The 11,441-nt window shown below is 35.4% G+C and overlaps 2 protein-coding genes across 17 annotated transcripts; one reads left to right on the forward strand and one right to left on the reverse strand.

The window, feature by feature from the left end:
• Nucleotides 1-327: 327 nt before the first annotated feature.
• Nucleotides 328-11,102, reverse strand: LOC131020658 (C-terminal binding protein AN). 2 transcript variants are annotated; one of them, XM_057949627.1, is made up of 8 exons: nucleotides 10,231-11,044; nucleotides 9,309-9,477; nucleotides 9,091-9,221; nucleotides 8,076-8,858; nucleotides 7,849-7,896; nucleotides 7,370-7,483; nucleotides 7,079-7,188; nucleotides 328-487 (listed from the first exon to the last, which is right to left on the reverse strand). In XM_057949627.1, exons 1-7 carry the CDS (start codon nucleotides 10,801-10,803, stop codon nucleotides 7,117-7,119), a joined length of 1,890 nt encoding a protein of 629 aa, XP_057805610.1. In that variant the 5' UTR covers nucleotides 10,804-11,044; the 3' UTR covers nucleotides 328-487; nucleotides 7,079-7,116. The 2 variants fall into 2 exon arrangements, with proteins under 2 accessions (XP_057805610.1, XP_057805609.1); XM_057949626.1 differs by lacking the exon at nucleotides 328-487 and having other exon boundaries at nucleotides 6,898-7,188; nucleotides 10,231-11,102.
• On the forward strand, nucleotides 933-5,335 carry LOC131020742 (SNF1-related protein kinase catalytic subunit alpha KIN10-like). 15 transcript variants are annotated; one of them, XR_009100752.1, is made up of 8 exons: nucleotides 933-1,213; nucleotides 1,342-1,463; nucleotides 2,337-2,527; nucleotides 3,171-3,248; nucleotides 3,817-3,897; nucleotides 4,026-4,147; nucleotides 4,711-5,033; nucleotides 5,122-5,335. XR_009100752.1 is itself a non-coding variant. In XM_057949753.1 (6 exons), the coding sequence occupies exons 3-6, from the start codon at nucleotides 2,341-2,343 to the stop codon at nucleotides 4,043-4,045; spliced, it is 366 nt and encodes a 121-aa protein (XP_057805736.1). In that variant the 5' UTR covers nucleotides 933-1,213; nucleotides 1,342-1,463; nucleotides 2,337-2,340; the 3' UTR covers nucleotides 4,046-4,377. The 15 variants fall into 15 exon arrangements, 1 of the variants encoding a protein (XP_057805736.1); XR_009100751.1 differs by having other exon boundaries at nucleotides 5,127-5,335; XR_009100743.1 differs by adding an exon at nucleotides 1,594-1,644 and having other exon boundaries at nucleotides 1,725-2,527; nucleotides 4,711-5,141.
• Nucleotides 11,103-11,441: the final 339 nt, after the last annotated feature.

Raw genomic sequence — 11,441 nt, forward strand, 5'->3', positions numbered from 1 at the left:
ATGAAAGTAATCAAATGAGATTAAGGAAAAATAAGGGAACATTTAAATCCTTAATTATTGGTGGACCACACCATTTACCTACTAAAAATTGAGTTTCTTAATCTCCGTGCCGAAATGAACTGGGCCTATTGGCCTGGGACTGAGGGAGTATATACTATAATCTAATAAGAAACCCGCACGCAGGTGGACCTTTACACTACACAAAGGTGGAAAAACAACCACACGCAGGCGGAACCACTATCCACATAAAGGTGGGAGCACTACTCACACAAAAGTGGAAAACTACCCGCACGCAGGCGGAAATTGAACCCAAGTCCTCTCACAAACGAGAATTTTTGAGTGCCTCCACTTTGAACAAACAATAATAGTAGAGTCTAGGTGAAGAGATTCGAGATCGAAAATGCATGATGTTGGGATTAGGCAGCAATCATTAATTACCCTTTTCGTCGCTTCAATTGCAAGACAGTTTGGGAGACACAAACACACACTGCGGGTGAGAGAGAAAAATCCAAAAACATGTTTGGTTGAATACCAAACTCCCTTAATCCTTGGGAAACTTAATTGAAAGCATTTAATTTCCTCAAAAAGAAACATTTAATAGAATTGGAATTCGAGAACGACGGGAAACTGAAACCAAAACCTCAATTAGTTAATCTAAGTACAATAAATCTATGCAGCCACATTCTAGTTTAATAGAGAAAAATTGAATTTATTTAATTTATTTTTTAAAATAAAAATAGGATTTAGTTATTTTATTGTATTCTCTATATTGTAGTTATTTTTTGTAAATTTTTTTTTGCATTTTTTAAATTGATTATTTAATAAAAATAAAAAAGTTACAAAAAAATATAAAAAAAATAACTAAAATGTAGAGAATACAATAAAATAATTAAATTCTATTTTTATTTTAAAAAATAAATTAAATAAATTCAAATCTATATATTATATAAAACACCAGTTTAACGGCAAAATTTTAGCGCCATATTTTATCTCTCACACGTTCTCTCTAATTCTTATTAAGCACGATTGGATTCTTTTCTCCCACAACTCAACATCAGAAACTCTTTTCATCAACTCTCTTCTATTTCGGATTCCATAACCGCTTCTCGCCGATCCATTGCTCACCAAACTTAATCGAAGATTCGGCCGTCGTTTCTCGGTTCTTCAACTGTCGCCCTAGCGCCACCGCCTCATACCAACATTGCCCAAAATGGTAAAAGCAAAACCAATTAGTTTCTTCATCTCTCTCTCTGTTTCTATTCTTTATGATTTGATTCTTCTCCCATGATTTTAAAGAAAAATTCCCAATTTCTGAAACCCCTTTCGTCAACTTTTTTCCAGATTCCGTAACCGCTCCTCGCTGTTCCATCGCTCACCAAACTCAATCGAAAACTCGGTCGCCATTTCTCGGTCGTCAGTCGCCGCCCTAACGCCGCCGCCTCAGACCAACGTCGCCCAAAATGGTAAAAGCAAAACCAATCAGTTTCTTCCTCTCTCTCTCTCTCTCTCTCTCGCTCGCTCTCTTTCTCTGTTTCTATTCTTAATCTCTTATTCAACATATTTGAATTCACATGTGAGTGTGTGTCTGTACAGACATTGAGGGCCACTGCATCAGAAATTAGAGAAGTGTTTCTAAAAGTGCTGGTACTAATTTCAATTTCAATATTTTCGTGTGTTAATTAAAATTTAAATTGAAATTTTGAAATTGGGTTTTTAAAATCAAGATCAGATTTTGGTTTGAAAACAACCAACATCAAACATGGTGGTTCAATGTTTATCATCTTGAAATACTGCAACGTAGAACTTCGGCTGATGCAGCCCTCCATGTGTGGCGGATTCGCCGATTGTAAGGGTGCCATGTTCGTGTATTTCTCTGGTGCAGTGGCAGCTATGGTGCAAGGATTATATTATCTCTTTTATTTTAGTGCTCTTTTTAGTGGTGTTTCACTCTTCACACATAACTGTTGGACTAATGTTTTAATGATTTTAGAACATAAAGTTGAAAGAATAGTGTTTTACATATGTATTCTGCTCCTTGAAGTGTCCATATATACCTCTAATGATTGATTCTTATGTGCTTATAATTTGTAATTTTTGCTATCAAGGAGATGGATTCTGGACACATGAATTTACTTAATGGTTTATTGTGACGTCTCTTTCTATTGCCAATTTTGCTTGATTTCTTTGCCCATAGTAATGTTATTAAGGATAGTTACTTGCTGCTATCAATCTTAACATAGTTGTGGCTTTCTTGAGACGTGGTTTATGAATTAAGGTCGTATGCATGGCTTTATCTATACACACTGCTTCAAATATCTGAAATTGTGTCATTTTAGGATTATGGATGGATTAAACCAAGATGGAAACAATGTGGATTCTTTCTTACGGAACTACAAACTTGGGAAGACTCTTGGGATTGGTTCATTTGGCAAAGTTAAAATTGCTGAACATGCATTGACAGGGCACAAAGTTGCTGTCAAGATTCTAAATCGTAAGAAGATAAAGAATATGGATATGGAAGAAAATGGTTAGGCAAACCATATTCACTATCTGTTTATTATAGTGTGCGGCTCCTGTCTTTGTGCTGTTATTCCTCCCCTTTGTAAACCATATGTTTTCAGCAGTTAACTTTTCCCCACAAAAATTATCTCTCGCACTTTTTCTAGCTACACCAATTTTCTCTCTCCCACGCTAAGACGGTTATCTCACTCTTTTCTCACGGTTCTGTCACAATATATTTGGAACGACTACTATTTCTCTTAAGCATATCGATTCTCCAACTGCTATTCATTTTTTCGGCAATTGTTTTCGAATTTGAAGCACTGTTTAACGACTATTCTTGATGGTTCTAATCTGGTTGGAAGGGTTCCTTGGTGAGGTTGGAAGAATTTCGCACACCGATGCTTATATCCCGCAATTTGTTTTTAGAATTAAGATTTTGATTTCTGCTACATGTATATGGAGAGGACTTTCTTGGCTTTCTTACATCTTACGATTTGATTTATAATTGTGGCTTCGTATATTTGCTTGTGAATTTCGGTCGAAACAATTGCAATTTATCATGCCTGCTAAAGCATTCAGAATTAATTTTTTAATGTGAAATGTGTGGTGTAATGTTTACCTATGAGAATTTGGAACTACTATTTTATGGTCAATTGAAATCTGTAGAGATGGCGATTTACATATCTTTACAAGAGTGGAGCATAGGGGATTGAAGTGGAAGACCATTGATAAAGATATCAATTGTCGTAAGTTATATCTTCCAAGTGAACTGGTGTTAATATTTTCCAACACATAATCATCTTTTATTTTGTTGAATCTGATGGTTTTTCTTATTCAGTTTGTCCAAACAATTTGATGTAATTGATACAATCCCATAACATATTTTTTTGATTATTTATCAAAATTTTCATTCTATATGTGGCAAGTTAAGCTGTCATATGTTCTGAAAGTGTAAATAAAGGTATTTATACACATCATGGATTGAGGTCTTTCTGATTTTCAATTTTTGACACTGAAGTTCTCACATTCAACATCATATTTGTCAATTCTTAGATCATATTTGTGAAGCCATTATCTTAGTTTGTATTTCTGATTTACTTGAGTATGTATTTTCTTACATTAGTTGACAAATTTCTCGCATACTGGCAACATTTGTGTTTGAATCCAAGATCAGCTAAGCTCTTTGAAAAATCCAAGAAAATATGTCATGTTGGAAATATTGCTGAACAAGCAGATGAAATATCATTTGTAGGATGTTCTTATTTTTCATATCTTTGCACCTCCAATTAATAACATACGTATTTATCATTGCAGACTATAGCCCAATTCAAACATTGTTGGTGTTTGTAGGCGATCGAACCGAGGGCGTTGCATGCTTACTCCGCACCCCTCAAGGTGTGCTATAGGATCAATTACATAAGAGTGAATTTCGAAAAAATATGGGATTTGGAGCTATTTATTTTAATATGTTTTTCTATAATGTTTTTCTCATTTGATAATAGAAGTTACTTTTTTCATACCAGGAAAAAAAGATTGCCCATAGCTACAGGAGCTAATAGAAAGAGAGGGTTGATTTATTCATAATTACACAGAGATATAGCTAGCTAGAATTTGCAACAATGTTTGAAGTTATGATTGGTGGGTGGTAAGTTATTGTTAAATAAATCTAATTTTGCAATAGTTTAATCGTGTGGAGATGAATCTTGATTTGAGTTTATTCTATTTGTTAATATACATGGCTTGGGCCAATCTACTCCAAGAATATTTGCATTTACCAAGGCAAGAGTTGAAGATGATGAGGCTAGCTTCTTAATATCTACTTGCATAATGTTTGTAAATATATTTGAGATACTATGATTAGTCCTTTGAGACTCATTCTTTCTTGCAATTTCATAACTATCGTAAACTTTACTTAGTATATACTTGAATTTCATTTCTTTCAACTGCTAATGGTGGACCTTCGTCAGTTAATGAACGATTGTGAAAGCTTGAAAGATCGGTTGCTTGTGCTTTTGATGTTGTGAGATTACGACAAATGATGCTTTTAACTATTGTCTATCTATATATAGAAAGAGTATATCTTGAATTCTTTTTAGTTGAAATTACATGTGCTTTAATATTAAAGATTTGAAGATACCTCTTCAATATTTTGAAATAGTAATTAAAGGGATTTTGATCTTATTTTCTCTCACACTATCTCCGTCTCAGATCTCTAATGGCTGCCGGCAATGCCCCATCTGCTCATGAAAGAGAATAGATTATTGAGATGATGGAGAAGGAGATGGAATACAGGGTGGATATGTTTAACAAGCTTACACACAAGTGTTTCGGCAAGTTCATCGAGAACAAGTACACAAGGAAGCTTGAGTTAAATATGGGAAAAACAACTGCATTGACCTGGTGCTTCAAAATATTGGCAGGTGACTAACTTTGTTGGCCAGCTGCTAGGCAACAGTCGAATGTAGAGAAGATAATTTTTATTTTGTAACTGTTTGAGATTGATTGATAGTTTGCATGGAGGAAGATATTAGGTATGGTTTTTACTTCTTTTTCTCTCATTTTCTTTTCCACTTTGGTTTCTACAATATTACATTTGGTTTGTATATGTTAAAATTGAAGGGCAGAGCTGCTTTGATTGAGATGGGGGTTTACACATGTGAGTTTCAGAGGATTACGAGGGCTATTCGGTGGAGAATTCAGCTAAAGAAGAAGTTGAATGTACCTATCTTTTTTGCATTTGCTGAAAATATCATCAATAACCTTCAAATGGGCTTATACTATTTAAGACCAACCAACTTTTGTTTAAATAGTACTAGGTCCGACATTTCTCTGCATAGTTTTACAGTATTTGGATGTGGATTTATTATAATATATGCAATAGATCGCTTTATTACTATTAATTTAATTAATAGTTCTCCTTTAAACATTAAATTAGTAATATAGTAGTACTATAAATTTTCCAAAATAAAAATAAATGATGGGCCGAGAAAACAGAAAAAAAGAAATGAATTGGTTTTAGTGGGCTTCTATTATTTCAATTGAAATGTGTTTTCTTTACAGACAATATATTGTGGTATATTATCGTAAAATATAATGTTTGTTTGTATTTCTTTAGATCTTAACTTTTTTTTAATCATTTTAATGCTACTATGTTTTAATCCATGCTTACCTCAAAAAAGTTTTAATTCATGCTTAAATAAAAAAAATATAATGAAGATTATACTTAATATTCAAGTTTGTTAATTGTTGTACTTAGTTTGAAAATATTGTTACTATCAAAATTTACATATACTAATATAAACTATACAAAAATAACTACAAATGAATAAGTTAAGATTATATAAAATGTCGTTTTATTTAGATGTCCACTGCGCATTGCAAGGGCAGACATATATAATTAGTTATATATATATATATATATATATATATATATATATATATATATATATTAAAATATAATTTCAAATATGACTTTTTGTTTATGTTTGTCTATGAAAATATTTATTTATTTATTATGATGCGTAATACCCTATATCAATAAGGTGAAATGCTCATTTTCATTATCAAATAACTTTTAATATTTAATAACTATAATTATCATTACACTTTATACAAATTCAAATTCAAATTTTTATTGGGTAATTGATGCTAATTATTTTATTTTATTTTAAAATATATGTTTTATTTGCTTATATTTTGATTTTAATTTTATTTAATATTTATATTTATATTTATTTCTTTTAATATGTCGTTTAATTTCAACGCTCACCGTGCATCGCACGGGAGAGCATACTAGTTTTCTCTATTAAATTAGAATGTGGGTGGTCACAATGTGACATCTAATATTCCATCCTGCCCATTTATAATGGCTCCATTTTCTTTTTCGTCTGTCCCATTAGTAATAGTCCCTTCCAAAAAAGAAAACTACACTCTCTCACAAAAAGTTGTGGGTTCCACCACTATCTATCACTTTTATTCTTTAATCACTCGTCTTCTTAATTACCGTGCCCAAAAAAGTAATAAGTCATTCTTAACGGGACAGAGGGAGTAACAAATCCAAAAAAATACGTTCCTTTAGCCTCATTCATGGACTACATTTCCACTCGTATATATTCTCCATTCCATTTTTAGAAATATGTTAGAATATTTAAATAAATATAATTCAAATTTTGAACTTAATTATAATCCATTTTTTAATATTGTGAGACTAAATAATGTATTAAATGAAATTTTCATTTAAACAAAAAATATCACCAAGTCAACTACAGGATTAAACAAGTCATTTTCCCTAAAAAAATCCTAACACCGAAGATCTTGAAAAAGTAGTAAGCAAATATCAAATCCAGAATTTAGGTTCGGTTTTAGAAGTCAAAAAAATGTGGGCTAATAAGAGCATGAAACAAAGTGAATAAAAATGGAATATCTGAGACTCAAAATAAGCAAGCAAATACATGAGACTTGAATTACAATAGGCCTATGTTTTCAACTACAACAATATTATCTCAAGGAGATGATTCGAAAAAGGAATGCATCCATGTTTTCAATAGAAATCTTTACAGAAATAAATGTGTCTTACATGTGTTAAAAGGGCTTTAACATGAGTAGCTCCAGCGGCTAATCGAGCCAGCGAGTGATTCCGTCTTCGCCTAGAGCTGCAACAATTTCAATGCGTACATCCAACACAGCCTGCATATTACCAGAATTGGCATATATCTTAGAGAGGGAGAGAGTTTAACCAGATTTGATAGTTCCTCGCATTGTTCCCTTGTGGGATTAAGGGGGAAAAAAAATTAAGCATAAGTTTGCTCAATAAGCTCTACGTAGCAACGATTAATTAATCTAATCATACTGCAAAAGATGGACGTACCAGAGGATTTCTGCAGTTCACCAGCCTGCACTCTTCAAGAGTGCCCTCAAACGTCCAACTCTCCCAAACGTCAAAGCTGTGACTGGCGAATACGAATTCCATCCTTCTATTTATCTGCAAAGCCAATGTGAAAGCTCAAGCAACAGAAACTGCAACTGTTTAACCAGTGTGTTGCCAATATATCAACTCCAACGAGAGAGAATATTTGGCTTATTTAAATTAAAACATCAAAATACTTAATCACACAGCCTGGTTTCCATAAGCACTTCAAGATCAAAGGTATGGAAACATGCACCAATTTTTTTGCTTATAGTCTCCTGTAACGACTGGAGCAGACCCTAATCGCAAAAATTGATAAACCAAAAATTAACTATTTTCAGTAGCATATGCTGCATCTTTTAAATATTTATCTCTCCAACCCCTCCGATTCAAAACAACAACCCGTCAAAAGAAAGTGGAAGACATATCAAGGAGTCTACCTGTAATAACTTTCCTCCAGCAGTAAATGATCTAAACCCAATTGTATCCTGCAAATAAGAGCAAACGAGGAAACTCAGGGGCCATCTTCATGGTAATTTCTCACCTCATCTCAACCTAGGACTAGCACTAGTTCCCATTTTATTTCACTAGCGAATCTCACCAAAGCCAATAAAAATTGATGAATGAGGGCATAGCCAAAACAACATGTAGCTTCTTATCGAAGTACCTTGCTTCTATACACAACCAGGAACTGTGCTGCAGGGTCTCTTTTTGTAACATTTGACAATGTATCCAGGAACCAACCACCGCCTTGGACTCTTTGCCTAGAGACATGAAGTGCAGGATGGTCTCTTGCGTGTAAAGATACAATATAGCCATCTTTCAGCAGTTCACCCGATTTTTTAACAACTTCTCTGCTTGATTTTAGCGGCAGCTCTGGAGTTAATTCTGCTTTTGAATCAACTGGTGTTTTCCTATTCCTTGAATCTTCACTAGAACTCAGAACTTGATCTGTGCCACTCATAGTAGCATCATCTTCTCTATATGAAGAACTTTCTTTCTCAAATGTCACAGCATCATCTGCTTTATTTTGAGATTTTTGCCGGCCATGCCTCTTCTTGGCCTTCTTACTTGATCTGTTTCGCTTTGTTTCAGATCTATTTGACGGACTTTGAGACAAAACAGAACTTTGATTTTGAGAAGAAGTTTCTTTTGACTGATTTAAGACTTTTTTCTGGGAACTTTCTGCCAATAGCTCAACATTTTCAGTCGGTCTATCACACACTGAACCTTGGAATGAAGTTTCGCTCTCTAACATGCGACTCTGTTCATTCTTACTTTCCAACTCCCTTTCTTCCTCTTCCTCGTCAGATATAGCATTCTTTGGAATGACATTATCAATGACGAATTGTTGTAGTATGGAAATTGCCTTTTCCCTAATCTCCATCCATACTTCTTCACTGTAGTCAGCACTGCGAGGAAGTATCAGAACATTGGGCATCTCCCTTAGCTGAAATCAACAGACCATAGAAGTATTAGTTTAGAAACGCACAGAGAAAAAACAGTAAAAGCAAGGTCCAATGTAATATTAGGATCTTGGAAGATCATTTCTAGCAAGATAAACACATACAAGAAAATGGAGGACCTTCGAAATAAAGAGCCAAAGAGGAATTGTGCATAAAAGCAAGTAAGCAAGCAGAATGTAGTAAACTTCTGAACTACCCTAATACTATTCATCATACCCAGGCTTCCATCCATTGTGGACCTTCAGCACCATCAAGGGCACAGCCTGCAAGTGTGCCATCGATCAAAAGTTGTTTCACAGCACAGTCATCCAACAGCTGGCTGCTCCCAGTATTTACAAGAAATGCCCCTTCAAAGAAGCATCATTCAACTCATAAGAGAGATATTTAGAAAGAAGCACTGAAAAATCCTCATGAACAAAAATTGAATAGTTTACCAGGCTTTATATGCTGTAAACACTCTGCATTGATAATTTGAATCGTATCATTAGTCAGAGCACAGTGCAGAGATATAAGGTCACTTGCAGCAAGCAAGTCATTAAGTGTATCCATTCTTCTAGCAGCCGCCGGAAATCTTAAAGAAGATCTACTTACTTTACCAATTCCCTACAAATATTCAAACCATATGTCGTCATACCACAAACTTACTTGTAAGAATATACTGAAATTAACTTCTCCAAATTACTACCACCAATATATTCAACTAACCATAAAAAGAATGCAGTAGAAAACTGAGACTCCAGATATAATAATGCTATTAATAAGTTGAATATTGTCTAAAAATATCAGCTAATTGATCATGGAACACATTCTATCAGTGACATGAGCAAAAGAATTTATAAGGATATATACTAAATAAAAACAACAAAACAAAAAGGCAGGACTAGTTTCATATTGCACGACCAAAAGCATGATATGAGCATTATGAACTACTACTTGCAACAATGTCGATGAAACCGATACGGAAAAACACACAAACACAGCTGTAGAAACATATAGATAACTAATTAGCAGGAAGAATATGTAGAGCATCATAGGGCAAACAAACAATATCTAGGAAAGATGACGAAACATTTCAAGTAGTTACAATGTCAAGAATCTTCTAATAGCACCACAGCTCAGGAACCAGGGGTAAAAGTAGAACATAATAGATTCTAACATATCATACAATTTTCATAATTTGAATCATATAAAACCCCCAAGTATATATATAAGTACCATATTTCAGCGCGAATAACAATCAACCAAAACCATCTGTATGCAACCGCACAACTTTGACAAAGAGTAAAAAGCTACGTCCATAAACTGCATTTATTAAAAAATGAAACATATGTTTCTTCAGATTACTAATTAGCATACCTCTTGCACATCAAAGTACAACACACTCATCTTAAACGCCAAGCTCCTATTAGCCAAGGACGTCGCGGAGGCAGATCTACCAACAATCCCCAAAACCAATCCACGACACCGTCGCATTCCACGGCAGAGCGGCTGCACCGAGCCGAGCCATCCGGAAGCCGAGAGCGCGTGCCTGGAGAGCAGATGCGTGCGCCTCAGTAGCCCCAAAATAAGCGCCATCACAGTGTCCGCCACCTCCTCAGCTCGGCTCACGTCCACGTGGATCAGCCGGTTCAGCCCGAGCTCCGCGGCCAGAGCCGAGTCCACGGCGCGGTCGGACGATCCGAGGCACAGAATCAGCTGCCACGGCCGGAGCCGGCGCTGCGCGGCGCGCGGCAGGAACGAGAGCGAGTGGATGAGCACCGCCGCCGCCGATTCGATCCGCGACTCCGCCAGCCGGCTGAGCGACACGTGCTCCACCTCCGCCACGCCGCTGAGGCATTCCTCCTCCAGAACCGTGTCCTCGATGCAATTGAGCGTCACCACTAGTGGAAGCGGCTGCGATTGGCCCCCGCCGCCGCCGCTTTGAGGCATTGCTGCCGGAGATCTCTCTCTCCCCCCCTCTCTCTCACTCACAAACACACAAGCAGTAAATCTGGTTCAGAAATCTCGCAGTAGGAGGCGTAATTCTTCCTGCTATGCGTGAAGAAGGCGGAAGCGCACGCACTGCTTCAGATATTTTTTTTGAATTTTTTTTGGAAATGAGCAGTTAGAGGTATTTATAGAAGAGCTGTTTCTTTCCAGTTGTTTTGGACGACGAAAGTGAAAATGGGAGAGACCCTACTCTGCTATCTTTCTACTATCACTCCATCTGCGTGAATTTTCACTTTTACTATGTGTTGCCAAAATGCCCTTGGACTTTGCTTATTTCCACTTGAGCCCCAAATGTCCGGCAATAAATAATCTCCTTTTATTTTTTTCTCTTATTTTATTATTTTATCAAATTGAATCCATCAATTTGGTCCCAATTAATAAAGTTTAAAACCGAAATTTATTCCGATTTGATTTGGTCTTATGGCGGTATCCATCATGTCAATTTCAAAAAAATTAACAGTTAAAATATCTTCATCACATTGAATTTTAGTATTAAACAACAACCATTCCATTTCGATAAAGAAGTTCAATCAAAATTTATTTCAATTCATTCTCAAATATATATATATATATATATA

This window comes from Salvia miltiorrhiza, chromosome 4 (genome assembly GCF_028751815.1).
Source record: "Salvia miltiorrhiza cultivar Shanhuang (shh) chromosome 4, IMPLAD_Smil_shh, whole genome shotgun sequence".
Taxonomy (NCBI): domain Eukaryota; kingdom Viridiplantae; phylum Streptophyta; class Magnoliopsida; order Lamiales; family Lamiaceae; genus Salvia; species Salvia miltiorrhiza.